The sequence below is a fragment of the Porites lutea genome, chromosome 11 (assembly GCF_958299795.1).
Source record: "Porites lutea chromosome 11, jaPorLute2.1, whole genome shotgun sequence".
Lineage (NCBI taxonomy): Eukaryota > Metazoa > Cnidaria > Anthozoa > Scleractinia > Poritidae > Porites > Porites lutea.
The window spans coordinates 18591673-18612669 of record NC_133211.1 but is presented as its reverse complement, the minus strand read 5'-3'; the positions used below and the strand labels follow the sequence as shown (position 1 = coordinate 18612669).

The following is a 20997-nucleotide window of genomic DNA, read 5'->3' as shown; positions in this document are numbered from 1 at the left end:
TGATTAGTTCGGCGTCTGAACCGGGCCTAAGGAAAAAAAGACACCCGACGTTTAAAAAACAAACCGCAAGCGCCAAATGATCAGTCACATTATTGCAAAATTTAGTTCCTGGAAATTTTTCTGTTTAGTATCACCCAACCTCCTGTCTTAATAATACCACTTTATGGTAAGATGTCGAGTCGACTTTAGGGAGAAGATTAAAGAGCTTGGTTATTTAAGCAATAGACTACTTTTTCCATGGGTTTATCGGCGTGATAACCCACGCTGGATGTTGGGAGAACACGAGAAAAGCTTCTAAATCACGAGCAATATTACAGCGCAACTTACATCTAACTGACGTCAGACGAACATTATTTCATCACTCACCGTTGTACCAATAGCGCTCGTAGCTCCCTCCTCAACAGACGCGTTAGCTGGTCCAAACAGTCCCAAAGGATTGGGGAGCCTGACCCCGCCCATTCCTTCCCCCTCTTCTGCATCCTCGTCATCATCCGCTCCTCCTATACTATCCAAGGTCTTTCTACCAACAGACATGTCCAGATTCGGAGAGGAGATGGCCTTGGGTTTGCCTCCTGCCTCTAGCTGCTTTAGAAGAGCACCGCTGACTTTGTCAATAACACCAAGGGCGTTTTTGGTGTTGTTTTGACTCTTGCTCTGTACAGGAAAATTCACCGTACCAATGATCAACAAACTACCTAGAGATGGGTGGAAAGGGGGCGGGAGGGGGGTGGGGGTCGCTATAGAGAAAAAAAACCATGTTCCTCAGCCCTAAGGGCCTTGGTTAGGTATAAAATTGAAGGACGTTCTCCCGGCCCCTTCCCATAAACCCGCCACTATAGTTTTCTTTTTTAATCAGATTGTTATACGAGGTTATTTATTTATTATTTATTTATTTTTAAATTCTAACGAAAAGAAATCTTATGGAACCGGGTCTTATCTTACCGGGTTGCCTGCAGAAGTTCCATTAGCAGCTTTTTGATATGATTCAATAGAGGCTCCAACTACATTCCCTATAGCAGAACCCAGGCTCTTTGCAACATTTTCCACGTCACGCGCACTGTCGCTTCCTGATAAGAAGTCTCCCATTTCGTCCAAGGCCTTTACTGACGCGTTCTGTTAAAAAAAAATAGTAAAAGCAACGCGTTATGCTAGGTCAGAAGGCAAGCACTTGATGACCAGTTTATATAAAGGGGGTAATTTCAAGTAAGCACCAGCAAAAGGAAAGAGCAAAAAATATATATAGATGTGGAAAATCTAATCTTTTGATAAGGTATCGCGTTTACTTAAATCGAAGTGCTCAGTAGGCCTGACTTAACTTTACTGCACAGACCTGTAAGTTAAACGGGTCTCTTTTTCACCTTTGAGCAGTGCGCGTATGGCAGTCAACTCTTTTCTACCCGACAACTCTCTAACTAGCCGTACACATTCCTGAAACGGACACCAGTAGTTCATCCCTGCCATTGTTCAGTCATTTTTTTTCTACCTTCATCAGGACGATATGTCTCAGTATTGACTAACGTGATGTCAAGATAGCTGGATATTGGCCAAGTTCTTTCTTGCGTTTTTATGGACCGAGACGAAGTCGAGGTTAATGAAAAACTGAAGCCAATATTCAGCCATCTTGACTGAACGAGCTTGGTCAGTAAAGGATTTACTATATATGTCCGACTATAATCTGTTCTTCCGGTAAAAATTGGGAAAACCCGAGCGGGCATGATGGATTCGCCTCATCCTGCCCGCCCGTTCACGGGTTCAGCCATACAATGATGTCACTAAGTGCCAGTTCGAGTGGTATCCGTTTATAGAAAGAGTGCACTTAATATACTTTTAAAATGACTTTTTTCCAACTAATAATAAGTGTGTGAAATATGCTTATATACTTGAGCATCCTCGTCGATTTCCCCAGTTGCTTGGGTCAGTGAATTAAGAGCTTCTCCTTTCATCGCTACACCGTCAAAATCTTTAACAGGGAGTTCACTCAATGCGCCCGCTACTTGGCCGCGGAACTGCAATACGGAAAGAAAGCAAAAAAAAGATGCAATTCGATAAAAAACTGAAAAGTGAAGAGTTTTTCAACCCCTGTGCCTCCGTTAAAATGGGTGTTCAAGCTATTTTTAACAAGGTAAATTTTGTCTTTGCATCAATTAAATTCCAAAAAATAATGGTCCAGTTTTGTTATTTTAGACTATATATAGGTATTGAAACTGTTTCCTGTCGTCCTTTGCAACGGATCCCAAGGATGGACGTGGATTGAAACTTCAAGTTCAATGCCATGCATTCAACAATCACCAAAAAAAATTATTATGAACGTTGCCTGAGGAAATTTGCCTCGTATTTCATCTTCATATCCCTAAGGGAGCATTTTTTCAGTGACACGAGGAGAAAATTAATCAATGTACTTAGTCGAAAAAAGATTTAGTTGTTTTCAAAACGCGGCGCATAGTAATGAAGCCCCCCAAAAGACCATTTGTTGGATGGAGTTTTTTTCTAGGGAAACTATGGCCCTGAGTCAGAGGGAAAGGGAAACAACAACATGAACTGAGGTCACAAAGTAAATGCCGTCATTAAAAGATTCAAAAGCCTTAATTCTTAATTCGTTGCAATGAAGTCAGATGTTGGTAGATTCCTTCAATAAATGACCCTGACTTTAAAAATGCACTTTGCATCTGTAGATGATCTTCCTTCAAATATCGACTTGCTCTCTTTTTAAGGTGTTCACTTAACTGAATTTTGACTCTATAGAGCGTTTTCACATAACGTCACATCCGCCATATTGTCCCAAAACAATGAAACGTTGGCCATGTTGGTTTTTCAAAAACCAATCCAGTGGGAGTAGAAACTTTTTGTTATGTAAAAAATTTCTTCCGTTCCAGTAAATTTGCATAGCCGCTGGCCACGTGATGAGTGAAAACGCTCTATTGCTGGTTTGCACGTGACGTCATACGGGAACTGAACTCTATTTTTATGTAAATTCTTCGAGAAAAAAATTCTATGTATTGACCTCCAACATGGCCGCCTTTCCACGTGGTTGCAAACCAAGAATAATAGATCAAGATTGCAGGCTACAAAAAGCCAGAGAGTACTCCACCAGCCCAAACAACGACGTTTTGGAGGTCAAAAATAGGACCGGGATACCTCAAATTCTTTAAGAAAAGACCAAAAGCTGAACCCTTTAAAAGATCATTTAAAGGAACGCGACCTGATATCCTTCAAACCGCAGAATAGAATTGTAAAAAAAGCCCAGCCTGCCTCGACTAGACTTGCTCTCTGCAGGCATGTCCTAAATTTATTTTTGTAATTTATTTGTAAATTCACATAACGGTTGAAGTTGATGTCACAAAACTCACAGCAGCTCGCTCCCCCTGGGCCGAAGCATCGTCATCTTCTTTACCCGCCTTAGCATTTAGCACCGAGCTGCAAGCTGTGGCGAGTTGCACGGCTTTCTGATCACCTCCTTCTTGGTCTGATGAGCTCGTCATGTCCCCCATTACTTTGTCGTAATCAATTGTATCGGGTTCTAAGACCTGAAAGGACGTAAAAGTAATGGTTCTAATCTGAAAACAATCGACCTTACTACAGAAAATATGTGAGTTTGTACCATACGCAGCATGGGTTTCCTGTGGGGCATATCGGCCGGGCATGTGCAGTAGAAATCAAGGCATGTGTTTTTCCAACAACTTCAAGTTATTCACTTGTATGCGTTGTCGTACATTTGTTTACCTAAGATGTTTCGCCGTCGATGTAAGCGCATTTTAATGTATATCGTTTTCAATGTCTCAGTTATTATTTTGGTTTTCTGTCCCCATGACTAGGCTTTGATAGATTGTGCTAGCATAATTTTTGGCATAGTCCGTCATTACGAGCATAATTTGTATCTATCTTCTGAAAAAAGCACTTCTAGCATTATGTTCACTTTTGACTAGTTTTGATGCACAAAATTGTTATTTATTGATCATGCAACCGACTTTTTTGACCGTAACCAGTGTTATAGACAAATTTCAGTAACAAAATCACTTTTTGTCGTCTTATTAACACATTAATGGGACCTGGGTAGGAAGTGACCAAGGACTCATTCGAGATGACTTAACGCATGCGCATAACTTGTTGGTTACCAAGATGGCTTCACAACCAAGATGGCGTCCGCAATAGCGAGTGCATACAGTGATAACAGCCAGGGAATTTATAACAATTTATGCAGAAGTAAAGGGGCTAGTTGTAAATAGGGTTTCCCGTTTACTTGTTGCATAGTTATTTAGGTGTTTTACCAAATTTAGAGTATAAGTAAAGGCATAATTTCTGCATTTTTTGCTGAAATGAATTTAATTTACAAAATCTAGCATGATTATGGTCAAAATTTTCGCAATATGCGAGCACTGTTAGTGGCATGCTACTTTTGCGAGCCGATCTATAAAAGCCTATCCATGACAACAATCTGCTACGTAATATATGTTGTCCGGAGTCTACTTTTGGAATCAGTCAAACCCTCATTTCTCCTGTTTATACTTTAAGTTCGCAAGACATGTCTAAAATCCAAATCGTGTGATGATTTCACTTCTTTCAATTTTATTTCGCGAGGATTCATTTCCGCAGTTTTATAGGTTTCTGGTGGGATATCAAATAAAGATTGAAGACATCCCATAGCAAAACATCCTGCGTCACAAAGAGAAAACTGGTTTTGTAAAGTGGCAGATGGTTAACTCTTTAAGACGAGTTAGTGCAAGGTTTATGCGCAGCAGTGCAAACAACTAATGTTGCTTTTCTAGGAAAAAATTAAGTTCACCCGTAAAATTGTTCCAGCTCAGAACTCCGGAAAATCGGCAAAAAAAGTAAAATGCTTAAAAAAACGAACCACGGGAAGAGTCGCCCAAGATTTTTGGCCACCTTCCCCCGAGCCCCGCTAAGTTTTGTAATACACGTATTTCTACACCCAATATTTCCAATATTCTCGCTTACCTGAACAATAGTAGTCCCAGCTGTTGCACTCAATTCGTAGTTATCCATCACCCTAACAATGACTTCAACTGTATAATTATTCTCTGGTTTTCCGAGAGGAAAATTTGCCTCCATCTTAGATTCAACACCCGCTGCCATGGGGATATTTTCATCCCCAATCTTCAGCTCTTAAAAACAACAAAACAAGATTTTGGTTTTACTTTAAAACCCTAAAACACATAGTATCAAAGGAAGAAAAAAACGGGTTCACACTGTAAATCAGAAAGATCTGTTTTAGCGTTTAAAATGGGGCCGTTTCGGTGAGTAAAATACAGTCTTATTTTTGAGTCTCATTTGGCACCCTTAATCAGGGCCAATACAGTCCAGTTACCTAGGGCTGATTCGGACCCAAGGGCTGAAATGAATCCCAGCTTGGGCTGGAATAGCGTGTTGGTTTAAATTGTGCTCAAATGGCTCCAGGAGGGGCTGAATCGGGCTTTGGCCTGCAGGGCTGAATTGGCACTTTGGGGCTGAGACGGAACTTTTTTAATTTTCATCGCAGTTTTATTCAAAACTACTCTACCACTTTATCTCAGCTGTGACAGAATGCCTTTGGCTTTCGATGGCCAGGATGGAAACTGATTGCAACTTGAACAAATTGGGCCAACCTTTTTCAAATTAAACTCCTGTACAGTCCGCAACTGACCAAAATATTGGCAGTAATCTTGTACTTCGTAATTTCCATCCTACTTTTTCGCTCTTCTTACAGTAATACGTGCTAGTGTATATATGTATGTATGTGTGATTGTGTGTATACAGTCTGATATGCTGCCATATTGTACCCCGGACAATAAACTTATTTAAATTATCTTACTGAATCTGGCTTCTTGGCATTTTTAACTTATTAGTTTTTTCAGGAAGTCAGTATCACTTTTAGTTAATTGATTAATTTAACAACTTGTAAATAACTATAATATTCTGCTTTGGGTACAATAAAATTTGTTGAAGGAGCAAAACCGATCATGCTTTGTTTTTCCCTTTGATTGAATCATTTGATATCTTTCTTTTAGAGTTCCAATAAGTTATCAGAAGAGATGAACGAGAATACTTGGTAATAATTTCAGCTCAGCTTTAGTCAGGCTAGAATTTTGGAACTCAGTCATTATGACAAAGCCACTTTAACTCCCAGGTGGGTACTCAAAAAAGTTTAATACGGGGAGACTTCGTCCCGAGATCCAACCCCTCACCCTTTGATATTCCATTTTGGACAGAAAAGGTACCCCTATAGGTGAAACCTCCCCTTATAGGCCATTATAGGGAGTACCCCCACGGGCTTTAATGATTTCCATACAGTTACTTAAAGATTTAGTGGAAAGAATTTATTTAAAGGTCAAAGCAATTTTGCCTTAGGTGACCATTTTCTCAGACCCTTTTAAGCTGATTGCTGATTTGTTGGAAAAAACGGGTTACTGCGCAGTGTTGACTTCGTTTAAAAGAACTTTTACCTATTAAGTAATTGAGTGGCTGATCGTCATCTTTCCATCCTGCACATTCAACGGTGAATGAAGTTTCCAATGCAAAGCCTCGGATAACAGGTACTTCACATTTGCCACCCACCGGTGCAACGTTCATGATCAGCTCTTCAATCACATAACCTCCGGGTTCTCCACCAGGTTTCCACGCATTCAGCTGCAGCCTGTACTTTCGTCCTGCTGACAGGCATCCCGGTTCAATCACCAAACTCTTTGAGTTTAAACCTGCGGTTGTTTTATCTTCCCAGTCGGTTTGCTCCTGCCAAGAGTCGTCAAGAGCTTCATCGGCGTTCTCACTCAACAAGGACAGTCTCCATTTGTATCCCAAGCGCGATTCTTCGTTGTAATCGCAATCAATACACCTTCCTTCAACACTAAGCCGTTCTAACGGATTTGTTTTTCGATTTATGTTGAACACCTTCCTAAATGACAAACAACCAAAATGCTATTACCCGTATGCTTTTTGCTTCATATTGGGTTGACACAAAGCTTCAGCTTATCTCGGGCTATATAAATGTATATTATTATTATTATTATTATCATTAATTATTTTATTATTATTATTATTATTATTATTATTATTATCATCATTATCAAGATTATCATATCTTACTACCGTCTTCACCATAGACAGGAGCTGGGGTGTTTGGTTGAGTTCTTGTACAAAAGAGCTTTGTACGAGATAAGAATGAAAACTAAGATAGTCGCAGAAACAATACTATATCCGTCATCATCACAATTAATCGTTGTTCAATTGAAATCAAAGTTCGTTGCAATGGGTCAACGATCATGTGTACTGAAAGTTTCGATAAATAACGCAAAGGGATCTACAGGGAGACATGTTTTACCTGTTGATTGAGGTCAGGTTTCTATCATTTTATGGAATCCAACATAACGGGCATAACAACTTGCGCAAGAAACTTTATATACTACGAATGTGCGAAGTGCCTCAAGGACAAAAAGAAAAGCCTCTCAGAGACAGCATCTTTCACGTTAAAAAGATTCTAGATTTTGAAAGTAGTAAAAACAACGTTACATCAATAGGTTAACATAACTGATTCATAGCAAGTTTTTGTATCCTCGGTGCCAGGAATAAGAAATGTTCCTGCTGTTTCTTCGAGCAAACGGACCGGGTTTTTTTTCACCTGAAAACTAAGGTTTGACCCACCAATCTTTGACTGCAGAGATAACTGCACTTCTTACAAAATAAGATTAACGCGTCAGTATACAAGAAGACAAGAAAAATAAAATAAAACCTTACACTATCACCATGGTAGGAGGTTGCCCGACGAGAACTTCAACCATTTGGTCAAAGTGAGCCTCGCGCGAATCTGTGGAGATCGTGAGTCTAAAATTGTAATATTGTTTCTGGTAAAAATCACCGGTGTTCACAACAACCTGTCTGCTGTTGCCTCCGAATTCGTAAGTTCCGTTTTTCCAACAGCCGCCTTCACTGTTCGGATCCGGATCAGTCGTCGGGAAATCTTCGCCCTTTCTCCGACACATCCAAGTGAACGTAATGCCACTAATGTCGCCAGGAACGTCCGGGTCTGAAGAAGCTGAGGCGTCAAGAGTAAGGGGTAACTCGTAACCAATCGAGCGCATAGAACCCCCTAAAGAGAAAGGAAACTGAGCAAATCAGAACATCATCTCAGAGTGACACAAAATTGTAACGTTTTAACGAACTAATGCAAGCATATTTTCAAGTGTTGTGCATCTAAACGACACGCTCCAAATTTTAGAAATATATTTCTCATCATTTAGCCTGGACCATGCATCCATGCTTTTCAGCAAAAAGTCTCTTTAATGAACATCAAACAAACCTTGAAGCTTCACTGAAGCAGGACTTTTGTCCTTTTGAAAAATGCAGCCACTTTAGTAATGAAAATACGGTACTTTTCTGCCCGAGAACTCGGGTTACAGTTGCCTCAAGGCGTGTAGGTTGCTTAGTAATCTCTATCACTATCAAAACTTTGGCCTGAAGACAAAACAGAGGGAGTGGAAACGGGCTCCCTAACATGCGCTGGCTGGTGGCAGATCAGGATTCCTGTATTCTTCTTTCCATGACCTTAGCTGTCACTTTCGGAAATTTTCAAAGCTATTCTATTTTGTTTTAGGGTATTTTCCAACATCACTCAGATCAAAAGACCTTCATAGCCTCTGATGTTCGCCAAAATGTGTGCCGTTCGAACTATTTAATACTTTACTTTATTTCATTCCTTTCGTCCTTGCTTTGACTTCTACAGTGATTAATCTACCAAACATACCTTAGATTTTTCATGGCTTTACACAACCGACGATTACATTCCATAATTTTTCCGGTCTGGAAATGAAATTCTTAAATTCTATGACTTTCCGGGTTTTTCACCACAAGTACAAGCCCTGAAGAAGCAATTCCTAACTTACCTCTTATAACTGCCACCAATTCTGAACGCTCAACCTCAATCTCAACGGAGGAAGTAGTAAAGATGTCCGACAAATCCCTGTCCGTACCGTTGAAACCCAGTTTGAGGACAACCTTGATATGACCAAACGGAAGTGTCCCTTTGTTGACGACTAAATCAGCTCTCTCCAAATCGCTTGGTGTGGAGGGAAGTGCTATCTCCCTTAAAGAGCAATCGCCCTGACCTTTTGGACAGGGCAATTCAAATGGTTTACTTTCGTCATTTCGATCGTCAAGCGTAACTTGAAACACGCTCCACTTAAACAAGAGACTAGCGGCCACAGGACAATTGTACTCTGCTCGGTGTTTAAGCAATAATTTTTGTGACCTCTTTATTTTGGAGGGTGGAGATTCAGATCCGTCACCAACTATTGTCACGGTAGGCACATCACATGGATTGCTGGTAATGTTCACAAGAGTAACCGCAACTGTTGAAGAAACGACATTGCTGGCATTCATTTCGACAGCGTATGTGCCCATGGTGCCGAAACTATGGTTCAGGTTAGCGCGTGTCTGATTGGCACTGAACTCGTAGTAAACGTGCTTTGGTGGTAACAAGCCTCGGTTACAGCGTTCGTCACCAAAATGAGCCGTATACGAATCGTTAAAGTCAAGAACAATGCACATGTCTGTACCCGGCTCTTCAACATCGATTGTGAAATATGTCAAATCTCCCAAGTATGTCGGATAACTTGAGTTTACCGATATAGCTCCAACAGCTTTTTGGATGATTATCTCTTTGCTTGTGGACATTTTTGCCAGAATATTTTCCACTTCCACCGAAACTGTGTACGTTCCAGAATGATTAAATACGTGAGCGGTATAGGGCTCGGTGGTTATACCTGGCGTTGAACCATCACCGAAATGCCAAACGTACTTGAGATCTTTTAGTTGAGGAGTCACGTTAAAAAGCACAACTTCCTCAGAACGGAAATAGTTTTTCAGCTCACCAAATCCTTTGCTCCGAGCTCCGTCTTCAAAACGTTCGGCGGTTAGCACTAAACCTATGAGTTTCTGCACGTCAACTTCAGCCGTTAATAGTAGGCTACTAACATTGTTGGAAATGTTGACAGAGGTAGAAAAAATCCCTTCTCTTTTATACTTGTGGATATGTTCGAAGGGTTGCATGGGTGAAATTTTCAAACTCTCTGTGACTGTGGGAGTAGACCCATCACTAAAATTCCAGACACAGATGGCGTTTGTTGGAGGCGTTGCATTGTCTGACAAATTTAGGTGGAAAGTTACCCGACCAGGATTAAGCCTAACGGGACTATTTGTACTGATGAAGATGTTTGCAACCGGGAACTCTACTACCAAGGTATGTGGCAACTCAACAGCGATCGAAGACAGAGAATTGGAAACTGTGACATTTACGGGAAATTCACCTGAGTAAGCATACGCATGACTACGAGATACCAGGTCGTTATCCTCTACGACAGCGTGATAAGCATCGTATGTACTACCATCATTAAAATCCCACGAGTATTTCATCCGAGAACCTTCTCTCACTGTAACGTCAATAAAAATGTTTTCATGTACCCGTATGAATCTCTTGCCACTTGTAACGGTTACGTCTTTGACTGGAATGTCTACTTCGAGAATTTTTGCATACTCTTCGTTCCCCAACCGATTCTGGCAACGCACGGAGGAATTGTAAGAACCAACGGCCGAAAATTGATGATAAAGTACTTTTCCAAGATGAGAGTAGTCGATCTGAAATGTTTCGCCGTCCCCAAAACTAACTGTACAGACGAAAACAGTCCCGGTAGTCATCTCAACTGTAATGCTCGAGTTCGTGCCAAAAACCGATGGGGAAGCTCTTAAAATCAGTCCGGTAATGTTTTCGAGATTCTGCACCACCAGGGTTGCGTTGAGAAGTCGCTTGACGGAGTTCACGGCATTAAAACAAGTGATTTCTACCTTGTACGTTCCATTAGTGGTATACACGTGGCTTGTGTTATATTTTGTGCTTATAGTGGGAGGTGATCCGTCTTTGAAGTCAAACGCGCACTTGACATTGGTTCCATTTTGAACTTCCCGATTGACTGTCACCGTGTCTCTCACCGCGAAATAAACCGTCTGTGTGACATGCGGAGCAGGGATTGTGAAAACGACGTCAGTGACTGGAATTTCTACAACGGCCTGAGAAGTGATGGAAATATTGGGTCCAACCAAGTTGAAAGCGAAGACGGTGACCGTGTAGTTTCCCACGGCAGCGTAGTTATGTAAGATGAATCCTCTTCGACTCTCTTTGAGTACTGTAGTCGTTTCATAACGAGGACTTTCGTCTCCGAAATCCACGATAAAGGTAAGATTGGTACCTTCGGCAGTTTCCCATTCTATTTCTGTTGGTAAGCCAATCGCTCGAGCTTCGATTTGCCTAGCGAATCGTAATCCTTGAATCATTTCGAACACGGAAATGTGACTGTGTAGAACCTTTTGGTTCACAGAGTTTGCAACAATAAGGGTGATGTGATAGTTTCCAGGAGACTTGAATGTGTAATAAGTCACATTGGTCTGGGTTATCAGACGATTGCCATCCCCAAAATCCCAGAAATAGCTAACGTTTGAGCCTACGTGCCATGCAATACTAAACTCAACAGAATCGATCGTGTTCACGACTTTAGAGTGAGTCATGAAGATTTCGCCTCCAACAGGTATATCCACGGCCACAGAAAGCGTTTGTGTGATGTTAGAAGATACATGCTTCATTCCAGTGCTGTTATACAGATGACGTATGACGAAATCTGTCGCGTGCACGTAATGCGCTGCCATTATGTAGTGCTTGTGGTGTACGCTGTGATTGCTTGTTCGAAGGAGTGTTTCTCCTAGGTTTGGCTTGCCGCTGTTCTCAAAATCAAACGCTGCACCTTCAGCTGGTGTTACAATCGCGAACGCGAGCTCTCCACCTTCGGGAATCCACCCGAGTACATCTCCTTGTTTCACCGAGGGTTGCTCATCGATCGGCAAACTCTTGATATGATGCCCGATTGTATCTATTTGGATTCGATTTTCCGATATGAGTTCATAATCCGCTCGAGGTGCTTCACTCTGGTATGGGGCCAGAGGTTCACAGGAGGTGTTACTTTGGGTTGTATTGGCAATACAAGTACGTCGGAATATGCAATATATTTCCCAAGGCTGACATCTGTTTATATTGATGGGTTCACATCTGTCACTGCTGGGTAAACAGGACTTGCCGGACAAGCAATATTTCTCGCCAGCAGCACACTTCGGCCGGAGGATCTGAAAATAGCAAGAAACATCAAAAAAAATTTAATGCCCTTATCAGACGGCGTACTTCACATGAGCCGAATCGAATTCAGGGAATTAAGTTCATGTGAAGTGTGGCTTCTGAATCAATTTCAAAATTGCTAATAGAATTTGGATCTGCTTAGCCGTGCTTGACGCCTGGCTCAGCCGGGAATAACGGCTATGGACCGGCCTTGATTCAGACGCCAAGAACTTCGAATGAGCTGAACCAAATGCATAAATATTTGTAATGCAGTTTAACAAAATGCGCGTTTTTTCCCTATTGAATTTAGTTCGGCTAGAATAAAGATCGGCGTCTGAATCAATTTTACCGACTTGATTAAGTAGAGTCGGGCTAAATTCGAATTGGATTCGGGTCATGTGAAGTACGGCTTCTGAGCCAAGCCCTAACGTTCGCAATTATAATTTATTTTACCGGTCGAAACTGTTTTATCACGTTTCACCAATTGCAGAGCATTCTATTACTTTACTGTTACGTTCGTCCGAAACGGGTACAAGCTAGTTAGTTTTGTCAGGTTGTTGGATCAAAACACATCAATGAAAGAAATCTGAAAGTGAAGAAGCAAAAAGATGAAGAAAAAGCGGCGAAGGGATTACAGTGGAAAAAAGTGAGAACTATTTCCAGCTAAAATTTTGCCTGATAAGCAGAGCTAAGAAAACCCTACAGCAGATCAAAGAGGTAGCTCGCTCACCAGCAATATTACGATCCCTTGTTTTACAGCTTCAAATTCCCACTCTGTGACTCTACCGTCATGACGGAACTCGTACGGCGGGGATACGATAATTCCCTGGGGACTCGACGAGATGAAAGATGATGAGTCGTTTTCTCGAGGAATTCGTGGACCGGCACTGTAATAGCGGGCACCTAACGAAGTATAGTGAATAGTAATTATGCTAAAATATGGTCATTGCCTTAGTGTGCATAAATTTGAAGAGATGGAGAAAAACCTTGAAAAGGAAGAAGCGTATTTACCAAGCTGATAGTTTGTTCAATGTATTTTTATCCTTCTGCTGTTGGGTCTTTCTTTGCTTCGAATCAGTATTAATTTACTGTTGTATTAGAAGCGTCGATTGACTTTTGTTATCATCACTCTTCAAAAGTTTCAGAAGTTTTTTTTCTCCTGAAAGAAACTTCACATGCGAAGTGGCGAAGACTGACCGAATCGTTTGAGGAGAAGGAGGAAAGAAAACCTCTGGGATTCTTCTAGGTCACTTACTCAAGGAAATGAACTCGTATTGCCCGTCTCCGAAGGAGAAAGTGTTGTTAACTCTTGTTCCCCGAACGAGAGTTCCATTACACTCCACCCACGATCCTAAGGGAACCGAGCGCGGACAGTGTAACTCTACAGGTCCCAAGGGATCATCCACATCATACATCTGTAAAGACGACAAGGAGTAACGAAATGAGACATATCTTCGCTTACCTGTGAGCCTGGCATTACAATTATATTATTTGACTAATTCACAGTTGATTAATATGTACTTTCTACAAATTCCGATGATTCTTTTTCGTACCGTTTCGACAATTATTAATTCAGTTCAACTTGAGGTTTTAAAAGAGAAAAGAAACATAATATGCAAGACTGAAATAAAGAAAGCCCCAGTGAAACTAGTCTTTTACTGTTCGAGATATTGGTCACTATAGAAACTTTTATCCATCTCGACTCGCGTTTCTTTAGCCTTGAACATTACATTTAGGTTTTTGTTCTACATTTTTAGCGATGTCTGATACATCCATCACAACGTTAGGTGGTAATCTGGAAGTTTAAACTTGTAACATAACCTTTTGACTATATAGACGCAATCACTTAGGAGTAACCATAAAAACTGCCTCTTGAGTAATAATTTGAATATGTAATAATTTATTTTCCAGATGAAGGTTGTGACTTTCCCCCCGCTAAATTTTGATTTGAGAGTGGAAGGATAAGTCCCTGATCATCTCCCTATATATTAGCCATGGTACCTCTGTCACAGTAATGGAGCCTGTGACGAGATTCGTAGCTGTCATAGAAACTATGTACGACCCTGGCTGGTCATAAATGTGATGGACTTGTGGGTTGTCCACAGGCTGCAGTGTCCGGGAGCCATCTCCGAGTGAGAACGTGAAGGTGACATTCATTCCGTTGATCATTTTCCCGGATATTGTCACCGGTTTCAGAACAGGCAGTGGCCCACTCTTCATGAGACTGAGTCCCAATATTCTTTCGGATGCAGAATAAATGCTGTTACGAAGTCGTCCTCCGCATCTGGGAGAAAATAAAAAGAGAATCACGTGTTATTGAAAACTGATGACTCTACCAAATAAAATGTAAATGTAACTTGTTTACCCACAAAGCACTTAAAACATTTTAAGAAATCGTTTGAAGGGGTTCGTACACTCCACATTGAACTGTCGTTTTAAAAGAGAAAGCCGGAAACTGCGAGGTATCTGGGGGGGGGGGGGGAATGCCTTGCAGCGAGGACGAGAACAAACAACAACCTCAACGCACACATTAAGCCCCTCCGGAATTCGAACCTAGGCCACATAGGTGCGAGTCCTCAGCCTTGCCAACTTCCACATGGAAGGAAACAAGTCTTGTAGCATATTACCGACAAATTCCAATCATCATCAAACGCGTAACTCCAAAGGAAGCTGCTTAGTTCTACGCACTTTAACAACGGGACAATGCAGCCGAAAAGACTTGTAGGCACCATCCTAATTTCAATCTGCGAACGTATCAACAAAACGAGGGGACATAAACGAGTGGAAAAAATCCTCGATGTCCCTGTATTTTCTTTATGACCACCACGACAGAATGACCGGCCGCATTAAAGCTGTTGACCCTTTTTCCCTTCTCTTGTTAAAAACCAGTACATTAACACTTAAAAGCAAGATAAAACTTTATTTGAGTATCAATCTCTCCGTCGTTTTTGCCGTAAGGATCAGTTTACTGATAATTGTTTTAATTTCGTATTGACGGTTTTTACTGATCCAGGTCTTCTCAAGAATCGGCGTCCTTCACACCATTGATTTTTCCTTTCACAATCACAAAATCGTCAAAGACTGCATGGAAATCTGCGGAATATAAATGACCAACTAAGTTTTTCTCACCTAAGTACTTGATCGTTAATGGGCCAAGAGTCATGGCCTGGACAAGTCATATTGCACTCAGAATCATTCACTTGGCCAGCAGTTGGTAGTGTGTTGGCGCACAGACAGACATTGCCCTCTTGTAGAGTAGCATACCGATATTTCCTGCCGCACTGCCTCAGACAGTGCAGAGGGCTAATATCCTCCATATCATAATCCCCTGGACTTGATACGAACACACGATTCTCTGCGGATATCTTATAACACCCAAGGTGCTCTGAAAAAATAATAGGAGTATCCAAAATGAAAAGCTGTGGAGACAATCAGGGCAGCATGCGCAGGTGATAAAGGAGGAGATAAAAGAATGAACATGGCGATGGACTGGCCACACACTAAGGAGACCAGACAGACATGTGGCTAAGACAGATTTTGAGACCCCACAGTGGAATCTTCAGAGAGGGAGAACCCTGCACACTCGAAGGCGCACAAGGATGTTAGAACTTGAAGAAAAAGGACTTACTAGGTCAGAAGCAAAAGTCTTTGCTCAAAATAGGGTCAGATGGCGAGCATATGTGGAGGACCTGTGTTCCATCAGGAACGAAAGGGTGTGATACTGATGACGATTAAGAGGAATATCCTCTTCTTGTAGGTATTACATGAGGAGGTGGGCTCGATTCTCATTTGTTAGGGACCCCCCTTGAAATCCCCTTATTGAAATACATATTCTCCACACTGTTCCCCATAAAATTGTTTTGGTGCCAGTGAAGAGAGTTTGATGATCATTGCCTCTATTGTCATGACGTTAAATGTTGATAAGGAAGTGATCAGGGATTATTAAGTATAGCTGTATCTGTTGGTCACGTGTGGTATTCAAGAGTTGATAGCAGATTTTCGAAATGTATTTATTCTTAAAATTAACAGAGCACAGCATCATCGATGGGTGTGGCACTTTGGCCTGTTTGGCTCGCACAAATGTGATTTTAAATAAAAATAAAATGGAAAAACTTGACAAATTTACCAGATGTGTTCAGGCGTACTTTGCACAAAACCCCTCAAGGATCGTTGAAAAGTGGATATAAAAAACTGTTCGGGAGTTTGAAGAAATGCCCTGGACTGGTTGTACAATTTTATTGGAGCTTGTTACGTTTTAAACTTGTTCTATTCTCATAAAGAATCAAAAGAGCGTGTATATTATCACCTATTATAAATGTTATGTTCGGATCTAAAATAGAGGTGCATGTTGTCACAGTTGTTGAACACAGTAGTTTTTTTAGACTTTTATTGGTTTCCCTTTTTCACAAACAGGGTAATGGTTCAAAACCGTCAGCGGAACCACAATGCCCAAACGTGGGTCATTTGCCCCCTCGAGATCATCGACGGCACGTATAAAGTTGGCAGATCAAAGAAAATCCATTACAAAATAAGCCTGGACAATATTGTTAAAAAGCACAATGTAAAACCGCCTAAAATTCAGAATATGATTCGGTGTATTTTGTTTTAAAGGGGAACTCCATTTCACGCAACTTCATTAACAGAACGGTCTTGGTTTTTCAACAATTATCTCAGTTTGTACTCATATGTATCTTTTAAATAACTACTTCATAATTGAACAAACCGCAAGAAGTACAATAAGATCCAGTCTGTCCTAAATTAGGCTATCGACTGTTCTGGCATTAATTATTCAATATTTTTTCGGTTAGCAACCGAAGAATCTTAAATTTTCTCACTTTTGAGTGCCACTAGTTCGGGAATATTTCTTGGCCAAAGAAAACGTTTTGGTGTAAGGACACCTACTTGCTCTAAATAAAATTTTACATCCGTTTGTTTCGAAACTGCGTCAAAAGACAAGCGTACTTCTACTTTGAAAAATATGCGCGACACAGAATTAATTTTTTCAAAGAAATCTATCTCTTTGAAGGATTACCTTTGGGCTGTTTCTGTTTGCACTACGTTTATGTCTAGTACTTAAAAGTGTTCAAAACTGCAAGTAAAAGTTGTGCAATTATATCATTATTAATGTCATTACTTTACCAATAAAATTTACTAGTCTTATTAATTTCTACTCAGTAGTTTTGTTTTTGTTTTTTTTAAGTAAAGATGAACCGCCAAATTAGTTTCTAAATTTATTTTACACGATAAAAGAGAACGTTGCTTTTTGCTATTCAAACTCTAGATTTCAAAATCAGCGTTGAACTTGAGGAAGTGGATTTTATCATATGTTTGGTTTTCCTGCGAAAACTGTAAAATACGATAGTTCCGTTTAAAAACAAATGGATAAATAGATTACCTTCTGGGCGAACTTGTTTTCTTGAAGTTGAAACAGGAATCTAAGAAGGAAAAAGATTCAAGCTATGAAAGCATTTCTCTTGTGCTGTCGACATAATAGCAGGGGCAATAAATACTGATTGGGGAAACTGGACAAGTGAATAGCAACGACATAAGTTTAAGACTCACACTTTTCTATGCAAACAAAATCAAGAAAGCACAATTACAAGTGACTACGAATTACGCCTTAAAAATCACAGTTTTGCCGGTCAAAAAAGAAACCAAATGTTGTCAGCAAACTAGAAAGGCATTTTTAAATACAGCAAATTTTAACTTACAGCGAAATACGCCAAGAATATAAAACTTTCGAAACAGATAAAAATCATGATTTTTTTAGTAGCAGCAATCCAATTTGGTGCCTTGTCGTAGATTCGTGTAAGACGTGAAAGAGCAAATTCTTGCGAACTACTCGACCTTCCTTAACTTCGAGGTGTAATGGGAATACAGATGAAGAATCGCAGAATCAGCAGATCGGCCTGTTTTCATAGGGGAAAATCTAGAAACAGTTATACATATTTAATGACTATTAACAAATAACTAGCAAATAGGATTTTACCATTCCTCTAATTACTTTCGCTAAACTTCTAAATAAAAGAAATTCGAAATAAATGTTCTTGGAGTTCCAGCAAAGCAAAGAAGTTTGAAGAATCACTTGCTGAACATTTCAGAGCCATTCCTTCAAATCGATTTTTAGGAAGAATTGCAGATTCTTAAAATTACTTTTTCCGTGTCATTATAATATTTAATGATCAGAAATCATTAATAATTTAAGTCAAAAAACCTTTTTTCACATTACTATGTGCAATATCTTTTAGCGATCGACAACACCACCGTCATGTTTAAAAAACATTCAATTCAAAGCAACACCAAAGAGATACTTCTCGATTTTTTCCCGCTTAATTAATAACTAAAGTGATAAAACTCAACTGGAACTGAATTTTTACCATGGATATAAAATATTTCCAAAGAGTACTTTTTACGTACTGCGACAAAAAGATAAGCCAATGAAAAATCAATTTTAAACAGTTTAGTTCAAATTTCTTTAAGTAAAGAGTTTGGTCTTAACTGATCCACAATAATTACTTGCGGGTATTCCAGAGCTATTTATTTTTCTGATACTAAAATAACCGCAACAAATGGGGATTTACATAGAGCAACAGTTGAATTACGTCAAGTTAGAGGAACAAAAGAAAACAGCTGTCACTTAAACTTCCGGAGATGAGGGACGGGGATTGGGGGAATACTGTGAGGATTGGGGGAGGATTCCTGTCGGGGAAGTGGGACCGGGGGGCAACACAGAACTGAGGGTCTAAATGGGCATGGGTCGTTGCTGAGAATAGTCCAACATTCTAACTGATTACTGTGAATTGTAGCCTAGGTGTGGTCGTACCTCTCTTAAGGAGGATGGGAAATTAATTTCCTACGGGGGAAGTAAAGTTATGTCCGGTTTAGACCTGTTATCCCTATTTATCCCTACAGACCGGCCACAGTCTGATTCAGCCATTCGCTGAGCCATCTAAGCACAATTTGTGACTCATTTCAACTCGTGCGTTCCAATCAGCCCTAAAAAAATAAGTAAATATATTGTTTATGAGCCTAGTGTTGTGCTGTATTTTACTCAACGAAAGACCCCCAAATTCGGCGCCAAATCAAATGTCTAAAATTTACAGTTTAATGCAGGTAGGCTATGAATTAACTTACTTCTGAGAACTTCTCCTGGCACTGGCTGTTACTGAATAATCTGTTAAATACATATATTTTTTAATATTCTACCCTAGTCTTCGTTTGAATTCTAATCCTGTTTCAAAGAGGCAGGCAAAGCAATGTATACCAAGCACTTAGCAAAATATTCCCATTTTTAAACAAGGTGAGTTCAAGAATCTAAACACTGTAGAGTGTATGTACATGTAGCTTTTATGTATAACCTTAATCTCGCATTAGGATGTCGCTTTTTCTAAAAATCACTCGCTGATTTGGGATCACATGGTATGGTCATCAAAATCACAACAGCCGCAAGCATGATAACAATCCGCAGTTTAATGAAGCGGGTGGCAGAAACATCAAATGAAGAGACACTGTATAATTACCACACCAAAACATAATAGCTAACCAATAACACCAAGAAACAATTTTTAAAAAAGTTCTTTTATATTTAACATCCCTGTGGAAGGGGTTTCACAAACGCCCTTTCACTTCTTCCTTCTGAGGTCATCTCAGATAACGCCCCAAAACAACGTTATTACTTACATTCGTTTAGGAAATTCCTTAGCAAACACGTCGTTTCAAAATTCATCGTTCTTATTCCATGGCATTCAATTGCTCAAATGTTCGTGTATTTGTCTGGAATTGAATTCTAAAGGACTGTATCTGAGTTTAAAAACGAATTAGAAAATCCTTGTCTTGTGTTCACGCAGTTTCACGTCGTGGTCGTGCAAGGACGGCAGAGAAAAGTACAAAAAAGAGTGAGCTCGTGCAAAGTTGGTTTGATTATCAAAAGCTATGTTCACACTACACCGGACAGATTTTCGCGCTGACACGAAATGCTGTCCGGTATAGTGTGAACACCTATCCGATATGTGACTATCCGGTATGGTTTTCGTGCTGACACGAAATGCTATCCGGTATAGAGTGAACACCTATCCGATGTGTGACTATCCGATATGGTTTTCGTGCTGACACGAAATGCTATCCGGTATAGTGTGAACACCTATCCGATATGTGACTATCCAGTATGGTTTTCGTGCTGACACGAAATGCTATCCGGTATAGTGTGAATACCTATCCGATATGTGACTATCCAGTATGGTTTTCGTGCTGACACCAAATGCTATCCGGTATAGTGTGAATACCTATCCGATATGTGACTATCCAGTATGGTTTTCGTGCTGACACGAAATGCTATCCGTTATAGTGTGAATACCTATCCGATATGTGACTATCCAATATGGTTTTCGTGCTGACACCAAATGCTATCCGGTATAGTGTGAACACCTATCCGATATGTGACTATCCAGTATGGTTTTCGTGCTGACACCAAATGCTATCCGGTATAGTGTCAACACCTATCCGATATGTGACTATCCAGTATGGTTTTCGTGCTGACATGAAATGCTATCCGGTATAGTGTGAACACCTATCCGATGTGTGACTATCCGATATGGTTTTCGTGCTGACACCAAATGCTATCCGGTATAGTGTGAACACCTACCCGATATGTGACTATCCAGTATGGTTTTCGTGCTGACATGAAATGCTATCCGGTATAGAGTGAACACCTATCCGATGTGTGACTATCCGATATGGTTTTCGTGCTGACACGAAAAGCTATCCGGTAAAGTGTGAACACCTATCCGATGTGTGACTATCCAGTATGGTTTTCGTGCTGACACGAAATGCTATCCGGTATAGAGTGAACACCTATC

General features: G+C 40.3%; 1 protein-coding gene across 1 annotated transcript in view; it reads right to left on the bottom strand.

Annotated features, from left to right (window-relative positions):
- LOC140953298 (polycystin family receptor for egg jelly-like) overlaps positions 1 to 19091 on the bottom strand; it is a 30538-nt gene extending 11447 nt beyond the window's left edge. Inside the window, exons 1-14 of the mRNA XM_073402792.1 lie at positions 19053 to 19091; positions 17538 to 17577; positions 15272 to 15527; positions 14144 to 14426; positions 13398 to 13557; positions 12873 to 13045; positions 8871 to 12153; positions 7726 to 8077; positions 6438 to 6886; positions 4954 to 5120; positions 3348 to 3524; positions 1881 to 2006; positions 943 to 1113; positions 367 to 654 (exon numbers count right to left, since the gene is read on the bottom strand). Of these exons, the coding sequence (XP_073258893.1) occupies positions 367 to 654; positions 943 to 1113; positions 1881 to 2006; positions 3348 to 3524; positions 4954 to 5120; positions 6438 to 6886; positions 7726 to 8077; positions 8871 to 12153; positions 12873 to 13045; positions 13398 to 13557; positions 14144 to 14426; positions 15272 to 15527; positions 17538 to 17577; positions 19053 to 19091 (5964 nt within the window). The remainder of the gene's footprint in view (positions 1 to 366; positions 655 to 942; positions 1114 to 1880; positions 2007 to 3347; positions 3525 to 4953; positions 5121 to 6437; positions 6887 to 7725; positions 8078 to 8870; positions 12154 to 12872; positions 13046 to 13397; positions 13558 to 14143; positions 14427 to 15271; positions 15528 to 17537; positions 17578 to 19052) is intronic.
- Positions 19092 to 20997: the final 1906 nt, after the last annotated feature.